This window comes from Moschus berezovskii, chromosome 5, assembly GCF_049115385.1.
Source record: "Moschus berezovskii isolate FMDL1 chromosome 5, NW_MosBer_1.0, whole genome shotgun sequence".
NCBI lineage: Eukaryota > Metazoa > Chordata > Mammalia > Artiodactyla > Moschidae > Moschus > Moschus berezovskii.
In genome coordinates, this window is record NC_142464.1 from 109,262,758 (window position 1) to 109,288,044 (window position 25,287).

At 40.7% G+C, this 25,287-nt stretch overlaps 1 protein-coding gene across 5 annotated transcripts in view; it reads right to left on the bottom strand.

The window, feature by feature from the left end:
- WDFY3 (WD repeat and FYVE domain containing 3) overlaps nt 1-25,287 on the bottom strand; it is a 280,291-nt gene that overhangs the window by 250,206 nt on the left and 4,798 nt on the right. For 3 of the 5 annotated variants that reach the window (XM_055434539.2, XM_055434538.2, XM_055434537.2), the window contains exon 2: nt 7,483-7,581. The exons of the other annotated variants lie outside the window; for them this stretch is intronic. In XM_055434539.2, coding sequence (XP_055290514.2) covers nt 7,483-7,516 — 34 coding nt within the window. In that variant the 5' untranslated portion in view covers nt 7,517-7,581. The remainder of the gene's footprint in view (nt 1-7,482; nt 7,582-25,287) is intronic. 5 annotated transcript variants of the gene reach the window in all.

Here is a 25,287-nt window from a genome sequence, read left to right on the forward strand (position 1 = left end):
CTTTTCCCTAAAGTGTGTTTAGCGATATATAATCTCACCAGCTCTTAGTTCAGTTCGGGTCAGTAGCTAGGTTGTGTCCGACTCTTTGCAACCCCATGGACTGCAGCACGCCAGGCTTCCCTGTCCATCACCAACTCCCGGAGATTGCTCAAACTCATGTCCATCAAGTCAGTGATGCCATCCAACCATCTCATCCTCTGTCACCCCCTTTTCCTCGTGTCTTCAATCTTTCCCAGCATCAGGGTCTTTTCCAGTGAGTCAGCTCTCCGCATCAGGTGGCCAAAGTATTGGAGCTTCAGCTTCAGCATCAGTCCTTCCAGTGAACATTCAGGACTGATGTAGTATCACCAGCACTAGGCAGTCCATATTGATCCACACATTCTCCTCAACATTTAGTAATGCCATCTTCTTAACTTGGGGGTATAAAACCATCTAGCTGTAGTCTTACTTTGCATTTTCCTGTTGATTAATGATACCAAGCATTTCCTCAGGTTTACTGGCTAACTCATATTTCCTCTTTTATGAAATGCCTATTCATTTCTACAAGCCATTTCCTCCTCAGTTTTTTGCCCTTTACTTATTATTTCATAGAAATTATGTGTGTGTTTTGTATGCTGATTAATTGATTTTACCCGTTTTGAATTAATGGGTACAGGCAAATATTGAGATAATTTTATTCAAGCAAAAATAGCAGGGAGCCGGAGAGAACTGGAAACAGTGAGATAGAGCACCAATGTTTTGTTCGACCCGTGTTTGTATTTTAACATAATCTGCAGATGTCTTCAAGTATCAGAAATTTTAAATGGTACACTATTAATCCTATTTCGTAATCTTTTGATAAAGAATCAGTCAAGAGCAAATGCTTTGATATGATTTCAGTGCATTCTAATTACAAAATGCAACATAATGTAATTTCAGGTATCCTTTTTATACAAATCACAATTGAAATTACGTTTTAGACAGAGTTCTCATTTTGACTCTGACATTTTCGGTGTTTTTATTTCATGTTTTGGTTGCCTCCAATTTAGAGTAAGTTAGCTTTATTGTTAAAAGGCTGAGTCTGAATGTATATGCACACAAGTATAAAAACTGAATTTCAAAACTAAATTATATAAACTAGAACACCAGAGACCTGCATTCTAGCCTTGACTAGACAATTAGCTATACCTCCGTGGCCTAACTATGTCTTTCAGTTGGTTTTATTATATCATGAAAATGTGGTAGTATTAATAAATCCTAAGGACCTTTGAATCATATTCTTCAGCTTAAAGATCTGCAAGAAAATAATTTTTTCCAGATATCTCCCAAAGTTTTAGGAATCTCTTTTCAGGTGTTAAAGAATGAAAAGAGTAACAGAAAGCTAAATATCTGGGGGAAAATAACTGTGACAAGCAGGGCTATTACAGCCCTCCTACGGCTTCTCAGGACTCTTGGCAGATCGCCTGACAGACAGCATCACACAGGAAAACAATCAAAAACCACGTAATTTGAATCACCCTACAGTGCTGCCACTGATTCCTATATAAGCAATCAAAAGAACTTCCGGAATCACACTTACCCACTTACCTGAATCTGCACTCTTCTACTATGCTTAAAAATTCTGTGTGTGTGCACGTGTGCTCAGTTGTAACCACCTCTCTGCGACCCCATGGACTGTAACCCACCAGGCTACTCTGTCCATGGGATTCTCCAGGCAAGACTACTACAGTGGGTTGCCATTTTCTTCTCCAGGGTATCTTCCCTACCCAGGGATTGAACCTCTATCTCCTGCATTGGCGGGTGGATTCTTTCACCACTGAGCCACCTGGGAAACCAAACTTTCTGAAACCACGTCAAAGTCTAACTCTTTCACTTTAATACTAGCTGTTATGCCCCTACTATTCAAGGACATTGCTCTAGTTAAGTCCCACTTCTCTTTCCTACATCATCAATTTTCTAATTCTGTCCTCCCAATAAAGCAAAACCACCAGTGTATATGTGTCAATTTCTAATCATTAGAAATCAAACATCAGTGGCAAAACTTGACCCCACCCACACTCGAAGTTACGACCAATGTCTGATTCCCTTATCAGTGAAAGGTCAGAAAAGAGTTGTCCTTGTTCTGTCTTCCAGTATTCTTTAGTTCAAACTGCTCTCCAACACACCACTGAAAATCCAAAGTCACCCATTATTGACATATATATCGTAAAATCCAAAAACTAGTCAGATCTCCTCTTTTTTAACCTATCTGCAGCACCAGGCATGATTCATCAAGCCCTGATACACTTTCTTTACCTGGCTTTTCTCCTATTTATTGCTGGTTTCATCCTATCTCACTGGCCACGTGTCAGCTTCCTTTGTTTAATTTCTCCTTTTCTCCATGACCACTCAAGTTCCCACTTTCTTTCTAACCCATCAACAAAAACTACTGGCTCTATCTACAAAATATATCCAGAATCTGACTACCCTTCATATCGCCTACCTAGCTGCTGCTGCTGCTAAGTCACTTCAGTCGTGTCCGACTCTGTTCGACCCCATAGACGGCAGCCCACCAGGCTCCCCTGTGCCTGGGATTCTCCAGGCAAGAACACTGGAGTGGGTTGCCATTGCCTTCTCTGCACCTACCTAGTGACTTGGTGTAATAGTAACTGTCATCTTTCTCCTCTCTCACTGGGATTTTTTTCCATAATTTAGTAACTGGCCTCCCAACTACTACGCTTGCCCTATTTCAGTCCTTTTTCATCAAAGCAGCCAAAGTGATCCTGATAATCTTACAAAAATCATATTAATATAATGTAACATCTGTACCCAAAATCTCGCAATGGCTTCCCATCTCATAAATACCAAAATCTTTAAAAGAGCGAAAAGGAACCTAGGTAACTTAGTTCCTCCTTGCTATTCCTTATACAGGTAGGCATCCTCCTGCCTCAGAGCTTCACACTTGCTGTTCTCCTGCCTCAAAATTACTCTGAGATGAGTATCCCCACCTGCCTCACATTCTCCCTATTTTCAGATCTTTGCTCAAAGGTCTCCTGTGTTAACTCTCTGCTGTTCATTCTACTTATGTAACAATTCCACTCCCAGCATCCCTAACACACTTTCCTGATTTATTCCTCGCCAACGTCACTAACATTTACTTATTTCACTTCTATTTCTGCTTGTGTATTTCCTCCCCCGCAAAACAGAAAATCCACAAGGGCAAGAGCTTTGTTTTTCTTGGTGCTATATCTTCAATGCTTGGAAGGGGTGGGGCCAGCACAAAGTAGGCATTCAATAAATATTTTTTGAATGAATAAATGAATAGTTAACACCCTTAGGGCTAAACAAGACAATCTTTCTGGGTTTACAAAGGAAAATAATCTAAATAATCAGGGGAAAATAGCTAGATTCCTGATGTGTCAATAAAAGAATCATCGGAGTATTTCTTCAACAGATAGATAACAACTCAAAGACTTCAGGAGATGTAGCCAATACTTCCATAAACCTAAAGCAACCGCTACAGTAAATGATTCCCCTCCCCCAGCTGTCCACAGGGTGAGATTCATTTCCCATCTATTACCATATTCAACAATGGTTAGTGTGCAGAGCCGCAACACCAACATGTAGGAAAATATTATAAAAATATTAATTCCAAACTTGTTCCAGACAAAGAACTGAGCCCTTTATAAATAAGGAAAGTCTAAAAATACAGGACAGATATTTTTTAAATACTTCAAATATTTTGTTTGGAAATAATTTCAAAAGTACAGAAAAGCTCCAAATACAAGAATACAAAAATAACCACTCATACTCAGTCACCAATTGTTAATGTTACCTTCTTTGTTTTATCATTTGTCCTCTTTTCTTGCACTTTCTTTCCCTTCACATAGACAGACTCAAGCTGTTTTTCCTCAGACTCAAGCTGAGGATGAATTCTATATTTCATGGCCCTTTGCTCCTTTGTTTCACTGTGCATTTCCGAAGAACAGAGATATTCTGTCATAACCATGGTACAGTTCTTGTCAGTAATTTGAACATTGCTATTGTTGTTCAGTGGCTCAGTCGTGTCCAGTTCTTTGTGACTCCAAGGACTGCAGCACTCAGGGCTTTCCTGTCCTTTACTATCTCCCAGAGCTTGCTCAAACTCATGTCCATTGAGTTGGTGATGCCATCCAACCATTCTGTCCTCTGTCGTCCCTTTCTCCTCCTGCCTTCAGTCTTTCCCAGCATCAGGGTCTTTTCTATTGAGTCAGCTCTGCATCACGTGGCCAAAGTATTGGAGCTTCAGGTTCAGCATCAGTCCTTCCAGTGAATGTTCAGGATTGATTTCCTTTAGGATGGACTGGTTGGACATCCTCACAGTCCAAAGGACTCTCAAGAGTCTTCTCCAATACCATAGTTCAAAAGCATCAATTATTTGGTGCACAAACTTCTTTATGGTTCAACTCTCACATGCATACATGACTACTGGACCTTTGTAGTCCAGCTTTGACCATATGGACCTTTGTTGGTAAATTAATGTCTCTGCTTTTAATGTGGTGTCTAGGTTAATTATAGCTTTTCTTTCAAGGAGCAAGCATCTTTTAATTTCATGGCTGCAATATCTGCATTTAGGATCAGTACTCCAACTTATTTCAATTGACCCAACGGTATCATTTTACAGTATTTTTCTCTGCATCTGGTATATAATCTAGTCCAGGGCCAGGTTCTACAGTTAGTGGTTATCTTTCTTAAGCTGCCCATGATTTCAGCCTTCTTTTTTTTATTATTTTCTTTTTAAAGAACATAAACTACTCCCCTTTTTATTAAGCAGAATGTTCTTCGTGTGGGATTTGTCCAATGGTTCCTCCAGACTCATGCTATATAGTCTTGGCTGGAATACTACGTAGATGACATTGTATCCCTCAGGGCATCATATCTAGATTCACTGGGATTTCACCAATATATATTACCCCTATTTTACACCTTGTATATAATGTGTGGGGAGACACCTGCTTCTCATCAATATTCCCCCCTAGATTTTGTTATGATTCTTATCTGTCATTTACTGTAAGGGCTGTAAAATGATGATTTTTCCCCCTCTAGGATTCAGAATTCTACTATAAGCAAGAGACCTCCCTTCTCTATTTATTCATTTATTTATCAGTTTATTAACATTATGGATAACAAATTGCTATTTTTAATGATTCACAGTTCATTAGTATACTAATTTGATGACTGAGAAAGTAGGACCTCCAACAGGCTTGTAACATGCTCCCATTTTTTTTCAAAAACATCTCCCTATTTTCTAGCTTAAAAAAAAAACAAAACAACAAAGATACAGATTAATTTGGTATGTACTCTTGTAATCAGCCATTCCTCTGAGAAACTCCAGTTCCTTTGTGTTGGGAATAAGATTAATATCAGAGACCACGATGGGGAGTTAGCTATGCCCACTGTTCTTTATCTTTTTCTTGGACAGAACTACTATGACATGCATGCATATACACATATGCATATAAATATATGTAGAGACATATGGTCACACACACATATACATGTGCACTTACACACACTGGTTTCAAAAATAATAAATTCACACTGATACCTTCAATTTCAATCCATCCCCACAGGATTCATTTTTGCCTTCTCTCAATCCATATGGGTATGTTCCTTCTCCCTCAGGTCCTAGCTTCAAAAACCTGAAAACACTGACTCAGTCCATAACACATTGAAAGATTACCTAGGGTTGTTTTGTCCATTTAGCCACAGAAAATAAACTCTATAGGAAAGAGTTCAAGATTTGTGAGTAATCCCTCCCTGTTACCTCCAACCAGGCTGAGGGTAAATACGTCAAAAAATTACTTAGATTCACTCTTTCTTCCAAATGCATCTACAGATTCAATACAACCCCAATCAAAACTCAGGTAGCTTTTTTGGGGGGGGTGGGGGGAACCATCATAATTCTAAAATTTACACAGCAAAGCCAAGAAACTAGAATAGCCAGAAAAATTTCAAAACAAAGCAAAATCAAAGTACTCATGTTACATATTACGTGATATTACAAGATTTATTATAAACTCACAGTAATAAAGACAGTGTGGGACTAGTGAAAGAATAGAAACCTAAATCAATGGAAGAGAAGTGATTTCAGAAACAGATGCAAACATATACGATCAACTGATGTTTGACAAAGATCTCAAGCGACTGAACGGAGAAAGGAGAAACCCTTGCCAAGCAGAGCTGGAACAACTGGACACCCACATGCAGAACCCAAAGCAAAAGAGTCTCAACCAAGCCATACATCACATCACAGCCAATCCTGAACTCAAAATGCATCACAGACCTAAATGTACAACCTTAAACTTCTAAAACTTCCAGAATAAGACAGTGCTAAATTACTGTGACTTTGGGTTGGGCAAAAAAATCTAATAAGATATAAAGCACAAAACATGAAAGAAATAACTGGAGAAACCAGATTTTATCAAATTAACTTCTGCGCTTCAAAAGACAGTTTTAAAAATGAAGCTACAAACTGGGAGATGGTAGTTGTGAAACAAATACCAGATAAAAGACAGGTATTTCCAAAATATATAAAGAACTCTTTATTGGTCAATGGTAAACAAGTAGCCTAATTTCAATAAGAGCAACAGATGTCAATACATCTAAAACAAAAAAAAGATGTAGATGGCAAACAAGCAGATGAAAGGGTGTTAATGTCATTATTCATGAAAAGCAAACAAAGACCATGGTTTCACTTCTCTCACATATATACCTAGAAACGGAATTTACAGCTCATAAAGAATAAGTTATACTGTATAGAAATTAACCAACTATTTGCTAAAGTGGCAATACCATTTAATCAGCGAAGTATGAGAGGAAATTCCACACCTTCATCAATGTTAACATTGTGAAATGACTCTCAGCCATTCTAGTGAGTGTACAGTATTAAATACAATAGTATCATTGTATTTTTTTAATTCACATTTCCTTGATGATTAGTGATGCTGACCATCTTTCTATGTATTTGTATCTTTCTATGTGTAATGTACTGACCATTCATATATCCCTGGTAAAATGTCAGTGCAAATTCTTCTCCATTTTTTGATAGGGTTCTTTGTCTTATTAAGTTATGAGAGTTCTTCAGATACTCTGGTTCAAATGTTTTGCTGGATACATGTTTGGCAAGTATTTTTCCCAGCCTTTGACTAGACTTTTCATTTTATTTTTTAACGGTTCAGCATGTTCATTTAGAGAAAATTCATTGAGCTGTACACTCACAATTTCTTCACTTTTATGTATATACTTAAGAAATGTATGTCAGTTGCTCAGTCGTGTCCAGCTCTTTGCAACCCCATGGACCGTAGCCCACCAGGCTCCTCTGTCCATGGGCTTCTCTAGGTAAGAATACTGGAGATGGTTGCCAGTTCATTCTCCAACTTAAGGAATAGGTTCATTTAAAAAGAGAGAGAGGGAGATAGATACTGAATGGCCCTTTGAAGGATGACAAAATCATCAGCAGCTAGTAATCTAAAGATGATGTACCTGGTCTGCAAATACGAAAAACTGGAAAATACATCCATATACTCCTGTTTAAGAGCCCGTCATAGCATCAGGGTCCTATCAGATGTCCAGGCATGAAACCTAAAATTAGCAAAGGGAAATAATATATGAAAAGACTCTCTCCTGCAATTCCTCACTGCAAATCAACCTCTGAATTCTAGACATTTCAGATTAGGATACATCGTACTTTTTGTCAATTATCGCTTTAAATGGAAACTTTATATTGATGAGATAAGCAAAGAGATTCAACTTTAGTACAATTACATTAAAAAACTAATTTCTGAAATGACTTTCAATAAACACCTGAGTGTCAAATATATATACACTGAAAATTTTTTAAAACATTACATGTACTTAAAAAATAAGCAACAGTGATTTACTGTATAGGACAGAGAACTATATTCAATATCTTATAATAACCTATAATGGAAAACAACCTGAAATACATATAAACACACACATAACTGAATCATTCTGCTGTATACCTGAAACTAACACAGTATATTGTACATCAACTACGGTGGTGGTTTAGTCACTAAGTTGTGTCTGACTCTTGCAACCTCATGGACTGTAGCCTGCCAGGCTCCTCTGTCCATGCGATTCTCCAGGCAAGAATAGTGGAGGGGGTTGCCATTTCCTTCTCCAGCGGATCTTCCAGACTCAGGAATTGAACCCAGGTCTCCTGCATTGCAGGCGGATTTTTTACCAACTGAGCTACGAAAGATTTAAATTCAACTGGCTTCTCTGATAGTTCAGTTGGTAAAGAATCTGCCTGCAATGCAGAAGACCCCACTTTGATACCTGGGTTGGGAAGATCCCCTGGAGAAAGATAGGCTTACCCATTCCAGTATTCTTGGGCTTCCCTTGTGGCTCAGCTGGTAAAGAATCTGCACGCACGGTGGGAGATCTGGGTAATCCGATCCCAACATTGGGAAGATCCCCTGGAGGAGGGCATGACAAAGCATTCCAGTATTCTTGCCTAGAGAATTTCAACTGAGCGACTTTCACTTTCATACTTCAATTAAAAACGACATGTATATGCTTTTGCTGGCAGCACAAATAGCTTTATATGTAATTACTGTTTCAGTTCAGTTCAGTTCAGTCGCTCAGTCGTGTCCGACTCTCCACAACCCCATGAATCACAGCACGCCAGGCCTCCCTGTCCATCACCAACTCCCGGAGTTCACTCAAACTCATGTCCACAGAGTTGGTGATGCCATCCAGCCATCTCATACTCCATCGTCCCCTTCTCCTCCCGCCCCCAACCTTTCCCAGCATCAGAGTCTTTTCCAGTGAGTCAACTCGCCGCATGAGGTGGCCAAAGTACTGGAGTTTCAGCTTTAGCATCAGTCCTTCCAATGAACACCCAGGATCGATCTCCCTTAGAATGGACTGGTTGGATCTCCTTGCGGTACAAGGGACTCTCAAGAGTCTTCTCCAACACCACAGTTCAAAAGCATCAATTCTGCAGCGATCAGCTTTCTTCACAGTCCAACTCTCACATCCATACATGACCACGGGAAAAACCATAGCCTTGACTAGACGGACCTTGGTTGGCAAAGCAATGTCTCTGCTTTTTAATACATTATCAAGGATGGTCATAACTTTCCTTCCAAGGAGTAAGCGTCTTTTAATTTCATGGCTGCAATCAGCATCTGCAGTGATTTTGGAGCCCAAAAAAATAAAGTCTGACACTGTTTCCACTGTTTTTCCATCTATTTCCCATGAAGTGATGGGACCAGATGCCATGATCTTTGTTTTCTAAATGTTGAGCTTTAAGCCAACCTTTTCACTCTCCTCTTTCACTTTCATCAAGAGGCTTTTGAGTTCCTCTTCACTTTCTGCCATAAGGGTAGTGTCATCAGCATATCTGAGATTACTGATATTTCTCCCAGCAATCTTGATTCCAGCTTGTGCTTCTTCCAGCCCAGTGTTCCTCATGATGAACTCTGCATATAAGTTAAATAAGCAAGGTGACAATATACAGCCTTGACGCACTCCTTTTCCTATTTGGAACCAGTCTGTTGTTCCATGTACAGTTCTGACTGTTGCTTCCTGACCTGCATACAGGTTTCCCAGAGGCAGGTCAGGTGGTCTGGGATTCCCATCTCTTTCAGAATGTTCCACAGTTTATTGTGATCCACACAGTCAAAGGCTTTGGCATAGTCAATGAAGCAGAAATAGATGCTCTTCTGGAACTCTTTTGCTTTCTCCATGATCCAGCGGATGTTGGCAATTTGATCTCTGGTGCCTCTGCCTTTTCTAAAACCTGCTTGAACATCTGGGAGTTCACGGTTCACACATTGCTGAAGCCTGGCTTGGAGAATTTTGGCATCACTTTACTAGTGTGTGAGATGAGTGCAATTGTGCGGTAGTTTGAGCATTCCCTTTCTTTGGGATTGGGATGAAGACTGACCTTTTCCAGTCCTGTGGCCACTGCTGAGTTTTCCAAATTTGCTGGCATATTGAGTGCAGCACTTTCACAGCATCATCTTTCAAGATTTGAAATAGCTCAACTGGAATTCCATCACCTCCACTAGCTTTGTTCATAGTGATGCTTTCTAAGGCCCACTTGACTTCACATTCCAAGATGTCTGGCTCGAGGTCAGTGATCACGTTATCGTGAGTATCTTGGTCGTGAAGCTCTTTTTTGTACGTTCTTCTGTGTATTCTTGCCACCTCTTCTTAATATCTTCTGCTTCTGTTAGGTCCATATCAATGGGTGAATTTAACTCAGATGACCATTATATCTACTACTGTGGGCAGGAATCCCTTAGAAGAAATGGAGTAGCCATCATGGTCAACAAAAGAGTCCGAAATGCAGTACTTGGATGCAATCTTAAAAACGAAAGAATAATTTCTGTTCGTTTCCAAGGCAAACCATTCAATATTACAATAATCCACGCCTATGCCCCAACCAGTAACGCTGAAGAAGCCGAAGTTGAACGGTTCTATGAAGACCTACAAGACCTTTTAGAACGAACACCCAAAAAAGATGTCCTTTTCATTATAGGGGACTGGAATGCAAAAGTAGGAAGTTAAGAAACACCTGGAGTAACAGGCGAATTTGGCCTTGGAGCACGGAATGAAGCAGGGCAAAGGCTAATAGCGTTTTGTCAAGAGAACACACTGGTCATAGCAAACACCCTCTTCCAACAACACAAGAGAAGACTCTACACATGGACATCACCAGATGGTCAACACCGAAATCAGACTGATTATATTCTTTGCAGCCAAAGATGGAGAAGCTCTATACAGTTAGCAAAAACAAGACCAGGAGCTGACTGTGGCTCAGATCATGAACTCCTCATTGCCAAATTCAGACTTAAATTGAAGAAACTATGGAAAACCACTAGACCATTCAGATATGACCTAAATCAAATTCCTTATGATTATATAGTAGAAGTAAGCAATAGATTTAAGGGACTAGATCTGATAGATAGAGTGCCTGATGAACTCTGGACGGAGGTTCGTAACATTGTACAGGAGACAGGGACCAAGACCATCCCCATGGAAAAGAAAAGAAATGCAAATTACTGTTTATTAGTCCTTAATCATCCACAAATTATCTCTCCTATCATTATAAGAAATAAAAATCATATGCTGGTATTTTTCATAGTAATAAAAATACACTTTGTAGAATATAAAATGTCAAGTAGAACATATTTTTTGAAGTAAAACAATAACATTGCTCTCCACCACAACACTAACTCTTCTTATCTCCTAATCCAGGCCCCAAAGTTGATCATTAAGAGTCCAGTATGTGTTAGTGGTGGTTTACCTGCCAATGCAGGAGATGCAAGAAACTGGGGTTTGATCTCTGGGTCAGGAAGATCTCTGGTGTCAGAAATGGCAACCCACTCCCATACTCTTGTCTGGAAAATCCTATGAAAAGAGGAACCTGGTAGGCTATAGTCCATGGGGTCGCAAAGAGTCATGACTAAACATGCACGCTACTAGGATATTAGGATATATGTGTTTTTCAGACATTTTCTCTTTCTCAAATGAGTACATAGAGACACACACAAACACACTCCATCGCAAATACAGGATATATGGCATTTTGGACTTCTATAAACCAAAATTTCAAAGTTTCTAAATGAGGCCTTTATGACTGAAGAACTATAAAACAATAAATCAAAAGGGGGAAAGATCTGAGTCAAGTAAAACAAAAATAGGTTAAAATTTAATACAGCCATTCATTGGATGTGACTTGAAATCTTGCTTAAATTTTGAGAACTCATGGAATATATTATTTCTGTGGCAGACACTTTTTAGAGTGACTAGAGAGCCTGCAATCCTTCCCTTTTCTGTGCCATGAGCAACGGCCTTGAAGAAAAAGATCAGAGAAAAAACTAAGAGGGAGAGTCAAGAAGGGAATGACTATTTGAATGAACCTCTCACAACAGGGCCACGGTCTAAAAACATCCCTCACCAGAATTCTGCCACTGCCAATGCGAACAAAATATAAAGCCTATTACTAATCGGGTGGGTGAGATGACCCTCATCACAGATCAGGTCACACTCCCTCTCCAGCCAGCCTAGTCTGTGCTCAGTGATTTCATGAAAATAATCACAACCAGGAGGCAGGAGAAGCAGTTGCGCAAGGGACCATGCCACTGACTCACTAAGACTGACCTCACTGCTCTACTGTCGAGAAGCCATTGGCGTGAGTCCCCAGCGGGCACTACCTCTCCACAGGCACCCAGCCCCTTGGATTATAGGCACGGTGATGGCTGACCCTTGCTGTAAGAGGCACCAGTTCTGAATCTGCCTCTGCCAGCACCACTATGTAGGAATAACCAAATGCAAACTATAAATCTCATGGCTGGGGCTTCCCTGGTGGCTCAGTGGTAAAGAATCCACCTGTCAATGCAGAAGACACAGGTTCGATCCCTGGTCCTAGAAGATCCCACATGCCACAGATCAACAAAACGCCACAACTACTGAGCCTGTGCTCTAAAGCCCCGGAGTTGCAAAAAGAGAATCTACCTCGATGAGAAGTCAGCACACCGCAAGGAAGAGCAGCCCCCACTCACTACAACGAGAAAAAAGCTCATGCAGCACAGCTAAATTTTCCAGGCAATACTGGAGTGGGTTGCCATTTCCTACTCCAGGGGAATCTTCCCCACCCAGGAACAGAACCTGCATCTCATGTGTCTCCTGCATTGCTGCCAGATTCTTTACCACTGTGCCACGTTGGAAGCAAAAAGGACTATCTAAAGAAAATATAATAAATAAAAACTTAAAAATAAATAAACCACATGGCCTCTGATCCAAGAGTTCACTTCAAATGGCAATGGGTAGACACACAGGGCCTTGTAAATCTGATCAAGTAGATTTTTATTCAGACACAGCTGTCCCCATAGTAGGAAGCAATGCTTACACCTGAAGTTTGATATAAGAGTTGTTGCCAGAGCTAAAAGATTCTGAATTTGGGGTGCTGCTGCTAAGTTGCTTCAGTCGCATCCGACTCTGTGCGACCCCACAGACAGCAGCCCACCAGGCTCCCCCGTCCCTGGGATTCTCCAGGCAAGAACACTGGAGTGGGTTGCCATTTCCTTCCCCATAAAGTAGGCTGCTGCTGCTGCCGCTGCTGCTGCTGCTAAGTCACTTCAGTCGTGTCCGACTCTGTGTGACCCCATAGACGAAAGCCCACCAGGCTCCCCCATCCCTGGGATTCTCCAGGCAAGAACACTGGAGTGGGTTGCCATTTCCTTCTCCAATGCATGAAAGTGAAAAGTGAGCTCAGTCGTGTCCGACCCTTAGCGACCCCACGGACTGCAGCCTACCAGGCTCCTCCATCCATGGGATTTTCCAGGCAAGAGTACTGGAGTGGCTTGCCATTGCCTTCTCCGATAAAGTAGGCTATGAACCACCAAACAATATATGCCATCTCCCACCTCCCATATCCTGGATATAGGAACCAAACAGTAATAGTGGAGTGGTATCTTTTCTTTTCTCAAAGTTTTGCTTTTTGTCTTATGAACTCTGGAGTCTGCTGACCTAGAAGTTTTAATACCCAAGAAATACTTCTACCAGTAGCCAAAAAACCAAGAAAGAAAATCACAAACTAACTTTACTGCAAGCTGAGCTTATCATGGTCAGGGTGATTTCCTCATGCCAGCAGAAAAACCAGCAAAAATGAAGGCTACAGGATGTGTTTAGAATGATAGTCCATCAGCACTCCCAATGAAGGGGGCACAGGTTCGATCCCTGGTCAGGGAACTAAGATCCTGCCTGGCGCATGGTGTGGCCAAAAAAAACAGAACAACACTTCATGACTAACAGGGAAAGAGCAGCTGCTACTCTACCTTTAGGGGCTGGAAAGACCATGAGGAGCACTCAGGGGGAGCATGTTCTGGAAGTGCTGTGTTGGTGTTAAGGTTAGTGAAAGCTATCACAATCCTATACAGTCAGAACCACCAGGAGCTCGGAGCCTTTCAAGAAAGAGGGGCTGGGTCAGTGTGTGAGGAACAGAACGCCGATAAGCTGAGATGCTCGCAGAAGGTATGAAATCAGAAGTGAAACAGGTTTGGGGATCTGCACTGATGCAATATTAAGGATTCTAGCCACTATTATCTTGCTGCTGCTGCTGCTGCTAAGTTGCTTCAGTCGCATCCGACTCTGTGCAACCCCACAGACAGCAGCCCACCAGGTTCCCCCTTCCCTGAGATTCTCCAGGCAAGAACACTGGAGTGGGCTGCCATTTCCTTCTCCAATGCATGAAAGTGAAAAGTGAAAGTGAAGTCGCTCAGTCGTGTTCAACCCTCAGTGACCCCATGGACTGCAGCCCACCAGGCTCCTCCATCCATGGGATTTCCCAGGCAAGAGTACTGGAGTGGGGTGCCATTGCCTTCTCTGCGCTATTACACTAACTTCCTAATCCCCGGTGTGCGGTAAGTACCTGCATCTTACCCTTCAAATACATTTTCTTTTTGTGTCCTTTCCCTCAATCATGCACAGAGCAAGTTCGCAGGAATTAAAGTTATAAAATATCAAGAAAGAATCACCACGGAATCAGGGCAGCATGACATCACCCAGAATCAGCAGCCCTATGGCACTGCCTCTGGCGTGCATTTAGACTTTCTCTCATTTAGAGAAGTTGCCTCTGTGGATGGGATAAATTAGGGTTATCTTGACATTTATACAAGCGGGGAGGGAAGTGAAGGGAAAGACCAGAGAAGGGAAAGGGGTGGTTAAGCTACTAACCGGTGACCTTCTAGACACCAGCTAGGAGGGCTGCCCGCCTTTTGACTTCCCCTCAGCAGGGGTCTGAAAAGAAGGTATAAAAACTTCTGCTGCTGCTGGGCTCCCAAGAGCTGCTCTGGTTTCTTCTGCTCAAGCCCCATTCAATCAATTCATTATTCAACTTCCAGTATGTGTTCCAAAAATACCTTTTAGTCCCCCTTAAGGTGGTATTAGCTGACTGAAACCCCCAAAATGCTACTACGACTTCTTCTAGCAAGTAAAAAGGAATGGAAGGTTCTCATTTTAACATCAAATGACCCTAACTGTACATTTTCCTTGCTTCCTCTTACCCTGCTCAAAAACTAAACAGAGTGTACTTTGCTTTCAGAACTGTGACATTAGAACTCTCATGCCTAACATGCTTTTTCATATCCTCCTATTTTGCAAGAAAGTACATTCACCCCAAAGCTTCAGTCTGTTCGTTTTAGCACCAGTTCCCTGTTAAGACATTGCTCTCAAGTGTCAGCAGTTCTCGGTATCTCGTGATTCCATGCTAGTGCCAGCAAAGCAAAGTGAATGATTACTGATTAACAGTGGAAATGAATTCTGTCCTTAAAAGATGGTATATAAAACAGAATATTAAAAAAAAAAGTCAAGCCGAGTCTGTTTCAGCTTCTCCTGTCACTTAAATCCTAGATCACCAATACAGACTTCTGACAGGAGATGCTTTAGTAGTTCCAGCCCTAATCCTCAACTGTGGATGGAGTCACTATTAACATTAACTCACCCCGCCTTTATATCCTGGAATAGATGACTAGGGTTCCGAGCTTCTTCTGGTACCGTGTTCTACTCTTACCCTCTCTGCTGTTTCAGGCCTGCTTAACCCTCACTTATTGTAACTAGGCCTCTGATCTGACACTTGGAGATTCCCAGTCTGGTCTCTTCCTAGGACTGGGATGCCTACTTTTGATTACCAGTTCCAACCCCAAAGACTGATAACAGGCCATTATCTGTAGCCCAGTACCCAGAGACAGATTTCTCTGATAGCCAATCATATAAATACATGTATACATTTCTGATATGAAGGCAGAAGGAGAAGAGGGCGAGAGAGGATGAGCTGGTTGGATGGCATCACCAATGAAATGGACATGAACTTGGACAAACTCTGGGAGATGGTGAGGGACAAGAAAGCCTGGCATGCTCTAATCCGTGGGGTCGAAAAAAGTCAGACATGACTTGGCACCTGAACAACAACAACAATACATTTATGAACTTATTCATTCATTTTTCTCTCTCTCCCCATCCCCCCACAATTCCATGTGTTTCTTCACCTTGAATTCCCATTAACAACAGATCAAGAAGATTGCTTTCTGCCTGTTCTATCGCTGACAGAGGCTACCAAAGGGAGCTCTTCCTCAACACCTGTAGCTTAGGTGGTGGTGGTGTTTAGTCGCTTAGGGGTGTCCAACTCTTTTGCGACTCCATGGACTATAGCCCACCAGGCTCCTCTGTCCATAGAATTCTCCAGGCAAGAATACTGGAGTGGGTTGCCATGTCCTTCTCCAGGGGATCTTCCTGACCCAGGGATCAAACCCGCATCTCCTGCATCGGCAGGCAGGTTCTACACCACCGAGCCACCCAAGAAGTCCAAAACACCCCCTACTAGTCGATAAACACAAGGCAAAATGCATCTCACATGATAGATTAATTTCATTTACTTTTAACTTTTCACCCAGCAAATTATTTTGCTCTACTCAATTTTATACTATTACAACACTTTTCCCAATCTAACACTATGTTTAACATCTATCTTTTAAAAATTCATTTCACTGCTTGTTTATATTGGTAGGACTTCTCTATTTCAGGCATCTGGCCAATTTATTTTCTAAATTGCTGTTCATTGACATTTTCTAGTGAGTTCAAGTCTCATGAGGAAAATAATAATGAAATTTAGTTTTAATTGTAACTCCAATAAGCCACAGCATTCTTTACTACTTTGCCATATTTAAACTTCTTTAAAAATAAAAACAGGGCTTTTTTTTATTGATTTCTTAATGATAACAGCTGACAAAATGCAAATGTCTAACTCAAAACCTGTGCAAAGTACTTACCTTTCCTACTTAGAAAAATAAGGTAAAATTTTTTCAAATACAAATCAGTATCACCACTATGGTATGCAAGAGCATTTCTAAACTTTAACAAAAATGCAAGAAGGCATACCCAGGTGTGATTACTATCTATATCGCATACCTGTTGTTAAATAACAAGACCAAAGTAACAATTAGCTACTGGAATGCAACCCGTCTCCTTCCAGAAAAATAGCACTTGCTTAACAGAACTTCACTGGACTGGAATGATGCTTCGTCAGATGACATTAGGATATGTGAAACAACTATTAACCACTGCACTAAAGTGGGTGTCAGCAGCAGAGTAGGAAGAAGGAAGGCTAGAATATGCGGATCCTTTTAAAGATCTCTTAAGACTACATGCGTGCTTCAGTGTCTGACTCTTTACAACTCCATGGACTGTAGCCCACCAGGCCCCTCTGTCCAAGGACTGGGTTGCCATTTCCTTCTCCAGGGCGATCTTACTGACCCAGGGATCGAACCTGCGGCTCTTTATGTCTCCTGCATCACAGCCAGGTTCTTTTCACTAGTGCCACCTGGGAAGCCCTCTTAATACTGGCAACAGTCAATAACTGGCTCATTTCTGATGAATGTATTAGACTGAAAAAAATTAAAGTGCATCTGAAAAAGGAATAAGCTTTGTAAGAAAGCTATAATATTCCTAGCTGTGAATAGAGATCACTATAGTATTATCATCTCAGAAATGCTACTCAGCACACATTTTCCCCTTTCTGTTTCCCAACTACACAAGTGTGTGTTGGTGCTACAGTGGCCTAAAGGCCTTTCTAGCAGCTGCCGTGTCTTGTCAGGCTTCTCCATACCCTCCTGAAAATATAAACACCTATGCCAGCGCGTGTTGTGGTTATGCAAGCTAACTCAAGCTGGGAATCACCGAACTTATTTACTCTGGTGACTCAGATTTAGATCTAGGTCTCTGTGGGGAAGGAGGTGGAGAACACAACTGCATGTTATGACACCATTCTTCATTAGTATTTATTGTATAACTAAAGCAAACTCAACGCTTTCTGCTTTTTCATGAAGTTTGACAAAGGAAATGTTCCAGGTTTGCCTAGGTACAGGTCAGCATCTGCTATACCAAGTGACCCTGAACAGAACAAGCACCCTTCACAGGAAACTGTTTTTTTCTATTTTCTCTCTCCACATTCCCCCGATGGTGTTCCCAACCCCTGCCTTCACCCCCCACACCCCCACCACTGTCTTTTCTCTTCCTTCTCCAGCCTTCCTTTAAGCCTGCCACCAATAAGATAGCTCTTAGCCACACTGAACTTCACAATGGCAAAATAATTTTTTCAATGCTATTTCACTACAAGACAACAGAAATACTTTAAACATGGCCAGACATCAGAAATAATAAAACAGCAATACATCAGTTTTCATCTTGACCAAAGAGATAATATCTAATTTATTTCAGAACTTAGCAAATGAAATGTATAGAGCACACCTGTCATCAATCCAACAGATCAAATTATCCTTTAAAAGAATATAAGCTAGAGAAGTCACTTAGTACAATTTTCATGGTGACCTAGTTGTAAAAGGCTTCAGGAGCAAAACTAAGGCTTTCATGTGTTTTGACTTTATCCCTATCCCTTTTCCTCATTTCTTAAATAATAAATTCAGGCAAATTTTTTCCCAAGAGACCTCATCTGATTCATTAATGATGAAATCAATTGATTTTATTACTTTCTATAATTCTGATAGAAGTAAATCTCACAGGATTCACCAAGGAAACTCAATCAGTTCCCCTGATATTCAGATCAAACCTCATCTTAGGGTTATCCGAATCATTTCAACTACAAATAATCTTTTTACTGGCTAAGTATCCACAGAACTTCGCACCCCTCAGTATCTGCATCCCTCAGACAGACTAATTGTATACTGTTCAAACATTTATGCGTTTATCTTATCTTCATCATATTATAAAGTTATTGAGAGCAGAAGTATCCATGTCTTAAACATTCATGCAGATATCAGAGCACCCAGGAGAGCAAACAATAAAACATTTAATAAGTAATTAAGAAAAAAGTACACAATTATTAATAAACACTACAGCATCAAAGCAACAGTTAGACCTGGGCATGGAACAACAGACTGGTTCCAAATAGGAAAAGGAGTCCATCAAGGTTGTATATTGTCACCCTGCTTATTTAACTTATATGCAGAGTACATCATGAGGAACGCTGGGCTGGAAGAAGCACAAGCTGGAATCAAGATTGCCGGGAGAAATATCAATAACCTCAGATATGCAGATGACACACCCTTATAGCAGAAAGTGAAGAGGAACTCAAAGGCCTCTTGATGAAAGTGAAAGAGGAGAGTGAAAAGGTTGGCTTGAAGCTCAACATTCAGACAACGAAGATCATGGCATCTGGTCCCATCACTTCACGGGAAATAGATGGGGAAACAGTGGAAACAGTGTCAGACTTTATTTTTAGGGGCTCCAGAATCACTGCAGATGCTGATTGCAGCCATGAAATTAAAAGACGCTTACTCCTTGGAAGGAAAGTTATGACCAACCTAGATAGTATATTAAAAAGAGACATTACTTTGCCAACAAAGGTCCGTCTAGTCAAGGCTATGGTTTTTCCCGTGGTCATGTATGGATGTGAGAGTTGGACTGTGAAGAAAGCTGATCGCCCAAGAATTGATGCTTTTGAACTGTGGTGCTGGAGAAGACTCTCGAGAGCCCCTTGGACTGCAAGGAGATCCAACCAGTCCATTCTCAAGGAGATCAATCCTGGGTATTCATTGGAAGGACTGATGCTAAAGCTGAAACTGCAATACTTTGGCCACCTCATGCAATGAGTTGACTCACTGGAAAAGAGTCTGATGCTGGGAGGGATTGGGGGTGGGAGGAGACAGGGACGACAGAGAATGAGATGGCTGGATGGCATCACCGACTCTGTGGACATGAGTTTGGGTGAACTCCGGGAGTTGGTGATGGACAGGGAGGCCTGGCGTGCTGTGATTCATGGGGTCGCAGAGTCGGACACGACTGAGTGACTGAACTGAACTGAACAGCATCACTTGAGAACCTATTAACGGTGTATTATTTTGGGAAAGAACTAGGTTCCCAGAGCAAGTTGAATCCTTTATATTTGGACTAACTTAGTCACTAGAGGCATCACACAAATAAATCAGGCTGAATAAAATTATTAGGCAATCAACACACAATGATATTTCTAAAAATAACTGAGTTTATTTTTATTTCATATTTGTTTACTTAACTGTGGCATATATCATCTAAATCACTGTGTTTTAATGAGCAGTGTGCCACAGGAAAAGAACTTGGGCTTTCGAGTCAGAGAGATTCAGGCTTTAATCAAGAAGATCTGATTATGAATTTACTGAGGGATTTCTAGGACAAAGAGAATAAAGAAACATAATAAAACATATATTATCATTCTTTCACTTGATAATGAATAGTCTTAGAATTCCTAGGAGTGACAGTAAACATTTATTTTCTTAAGACTTACATCATTTTCTGACAACATGCTTATTACCTAACTACATTCATTCACTCAGTGCATACTGAAGGCCAATTACATGCCAGTGTGTGTGTATTTAGAGAGAGAATAAAATTTGCTGAAATATATTATACAATGTGTGGTAATGTTCTACAGCTGTTTATTCAACTATACTAAGAACATCCCTTCTATTTCTGAAATCTCCTCTGTATTCAACAAAATGATAGCAGGTAGTTAATAAATTCCATCCCTTGACTAACTGCCCAGTACTTCTTTCTTTACTACTCTATTACTTGGTAAGAATCAAAGTTTCCAGTAAGCAAATAAAGGTGTGATTTGATTTAAAAAGCCAGGCCACTTTATAAGATTTGGGGGTATTTTGGAATTTTACTGAGAGTCTTTGAGGCGTCAGACATTGCCAATGGTAGTTAAGTCATATTTGTGAAAAATAGGTATTTTCACAAACTAGGTACAACACTTTGTAACTATGTCTAGATAATCATGCCAAGTCATTTTATTCACATCCCTATGCCTTATGAAATTTTTTGGTTCACATGATGACCTATTACTTTCTATGGAGAATAAGTTAAATAAAAACTGACAAACCCATTAAAAAAAAAAAGCCCAGCCAAAAGGAATTAAGAATGCCATGTGACTGATTTTACCTGATTAGATCCAGGGCTGTGAATGACCTACTTGGTTGAAAATAATCAACCATTTGCCTAGTTACCTGTTGTCCTTTTTACAGAAAATTCAAGGAAGAAATTCCCTGTATTCTGCTGCCTATGGAAACAAAGCCTAGAACCTAACCTCTTCACTCCCTGAGGAGTGAATATCACAATATCAACATTCTTATATTTGTCAACATTTTAAGACTAGCAAAATCACTGTGATTTTAGTAATAAAATTCAAATAAGTACTGTACTTTAGTCACATAAGCTATTACCACCGGTCAAGAGTGACAGGTGAAGAGTATGTGGGACTCTACTACTTCCCCAACTTCCTGAATTTATTTCTTCTAAATAAATAAATATATATATATACACACACCAGTAAAGTAATGCAAATTGAGTAAATGTTAGGGAAATTAAAACAGTAAGTTGCCCATCCAAACTCAAACACTCAAAATGTACTAAGAAATTTGGATATTTCCAAAAGATACCTGTAAGATTCTTTTTAAAGTATTGAGTCCTATAGACAATACTTAATCATCTCCTAAATTATATGATTTAGAAAGCAAAATGTATGTGTATGGATGCATTACCTAGACCAAGGCAATATAACTAAAAGATTCTGTGCAAATAAATTAGTTGCCACCCCCCACACCCGGAAGGAAAAAAAAGATACAAAATAATTTTGGCATGACTTTCTAACATCAGATAATGACTGTGTATCAGATTCCTATTTTTCTTAGGTTGGTAGTAAATTAATTGGCCTCCATGAAGACCACACTGGCTGGAGAAGAGAGGGACACAGCTAGGAAGAAACATTATACAGGAAGAAGAAGCTGGGCCTGGCAGACTCATCAAGTGTTGAGGATATACCTATTACACATGTCAAAAATCAGAATGTAACATGATGGGTCTCACAACACTGGTACCAAGGGTTTAAAAAGCAAGGAAACTTAAAGTGTCAGAACTCAATGATCACTATTATCTCCAAGGGACCTGCAGTAATGAGGGCTGCCAACAGATGAAGAACCAAACAGCACAACAACAGTTCCCTGATGGTCCAGTGGTTAAGAATCCACCTTCCAGTGCAGGAGACAAGGGTTCAATCCCTGGTCAGGGATCTAAGATCCCATATGCCTCAGGGCAACTAGACCAAGAGGTGAGAAGAAAAGATCCCGCATCAGATCACTGAAGAGCCCACATACCACAACTAAGACCTGATACGGCCAAACAAATAAACACACGTTATTTTTTAAAAAGAGGCAAAGGCAGAATAGGAATTCAAATCTCTTAATCTGGGGGCCCCTTAAGTACCACTGTAAAGTAAAGTCACTCAGTCGTGTCCGACTCTTTGTGACCCCGTGGACAGTAGCCTACCAGGCTTCTCTGTCCATGGGATTCTCCAGGCAAGAATACTGGAGTGGGTTACCATTTCCTTCTCCAGGGGACCTTCCCAACCCAGGGATCGAACCCAGGTCTCCCATATTAGAGGCAGACGCTCTAACCTCTGAGCCACCAGGGAAGCCCATACTGTAAACAGGCACTTATCTTTTATAACTAGTAACAACAAATACCTTAAAGATATTAGGCCACACACAAAAGAATCAAACAACCATGATTAGTTTATTAAAAAAAAAAAAGTCCTCATTCCCTGGCCTTTTAAACTCCAACATCAGTATAGTTGTGCTTTAAATCCATTGTGGCTTCACATGTGTCTAGTTGACTCAAAGTTACTAATCTAGACTTGAAGTCTTATCAAGACGCATAAATACAGTACTGCCTAGGTCTTTTTACTGCTTTCAACAGTAGATACTTAGGAGTATCTGCCATTGAGTTGGCATAATGATAAAAAGCGTTGCCACAGTACAAGTCTCAAGTTTGCTCAGGTACAACAGCATCTGATAACAGAACAACGGTATATTAAACTTAAAACAACGAATTGCATTAACACTGTACCATGTCATACTCTCTGGGAAAGGAAATAGCAACCCACTCCAGCATTTTTGCCTGGGAAATCGCATGGATAGAAGAGCCCAGCGGGCTACAGTCCACGGGGTCACAAAGAGTCAGACATGACTGAGCAACTAAGCACAGCAAGTCATACTCTAGTATACTACACATGAATAGAACCAGGTGACAAAAATTTTTTTTAAATAAGGAAACTTGATGGGAAATAAACAAATTTAAGTTGTTAATAATTTTCTTTTAATTTAACAAAGTGAAGTGAAGTCACTCAGTCGTGTCCGACTCTTTGCGACCCCGTGGACTGTAGCCTACCAGGCTCCTCCGTCCATGGGATTCTCCAGGCAAGAGTACTGGAGTGGGTTGCCATTTCCAAACCAACGTGCAAATTTAATACTAAGACCATTCCACTAGAGAAGTAAAACCAAGGCCCGACTCACAAATAACCATTAAAACAGCAACAAAAAAACCCAAACCAAATTTCAGCACTCCCTAAAATCACAGTGTAGTTGATCAAAATACAAACAGTATCCCCATTAACTGGGCTAAGATACACAAAGTATTTCATATATATATATATGTATATATATACATATATATATATAAAAATACAGGGCATATCATCACTAGACTTGTCATAATGGATTACAACACTATGACGATCAATAATCCAATATTTATGATCTATTACACACACACAAAAATCTATGAAGCGAAGTGAGGTGAAAGCTGCTCAGTTGTGCCCAACTCTTTGCGACCCCATGGACTATACAGTCCATGGAATTCTCCAGGCCAGAATACAGAAGTGGGTAGCCTTTCCCTTCTCCAGGGGTTCTTCCCAAACCAGGGATTGAACCCAGGTCTCCTGCATTGCAGGCAGATTTATCAGCTGAGCCACAAGGGAAGCCCAAGTACACAATACTTTTTTGGCTTAATAAAAAAAGGAAGAAAAATGACTCATATCACTAAAAGACATTACTTTAAATATTCCGCCTCAAGTCTTGCAGCTTCTGCGGATACAATACCTGTCATCTCCCAATGTCCCTCTCCTGCAGGTTCAAAGACATGCGGGAGTATCAGACAGAACAAGGAAGCCTGAGATGTAAGGACGGAGATATTTGGAGTTATCGATACCATTAACAATTGTACGCTTAAGATGCCATATGCAGGACACAGCTAAGACTGGACTCAGCCAAAACAAACAAAAAAGATTAACGTAGATGTTTCAGAGTTGAGGGTCTCTGTTCTAGGGCCTGACATTTCTACAAACTCAGTACAAAACCCCAAAGCTCTACATCCATATAGTCAGGTAAATACAGCAATCATAACTGCCTGTTCAACCAAATGAAACACACTACAAGATATCATTGACTTTATTTCTGGTACTAGACTTTTCACACTCTGCACGGCTCCTGCTTCAGTTGTTTATAGAAGTGATATTCTAGACCTTGTGTTTTGTTTATTAAATAATCAGTGTCTTGCTTATTAAAGATCTGGGGGCCCAGTAATAAAGTAATCTCAAAAATTCCCACTAAAGAAAGGAAAACAGAAGTGTGAATGTTTTCATTCTACAGAAGAAGGAACCAAAACACTGGGCAAGGAGCCCTATCTATTTAGCTTGGAGAGAAATCATCTACATTTCTTTATTATTACGTTTGTTTAGAACGAATGAATGAGTGTGAATTTCCTATGTATTTGACACTTCTTGAGCATGCAATCAGAGGAAGGATAAGGCCATAGGGAAACAGGCCAAGGGATTTGGAGGAAGTCTGCCCATGGGCTTAAGGGAAGAGAGGAAAAAGCCAGCAGAGGCCAGCACACGGATGTGCACCCAAGCATTTACCAAGTATTTACTGAGCACCTATTATGCACAGCTCACTGCCCCCAGCACTGGTCAGCAAAATAGAGTCCACGTCCACATGAGCAATACTGTTGGGTATCTCCTATCCAGTTTTCAATGATTAACCCCATTTTCAGCAATTCCATAATTCAGCCGGCATTAATCTAATGAAACAGGAATTCAGAGGTTTAAAAGAAAAATCTAGGATCTCCATCTAGGGGGAGGAGATAAAGACAAATAAAGCAGCTTTTAAGTAGAGGTATGATAAAGGGTGCGAAGGGGACCCACAGGGGAGGAACGACCAAGCACTATTCCTGGACAAGGACCAGCGAGCAGGCAGGAGAGGATGGCACACTATAGGAACTTCAAGCAGGAGACAACACTTCTCTGTCCATGCATGGGACACACTTCAGGCTCAAACTCACTGACAGCAGAAGTCAAAGTCCTTAGAGTACTGGCCTACATGGTCTGTGGGCCTCCACCACTCTGACCTCAGCTCTCACCTCCCTCCA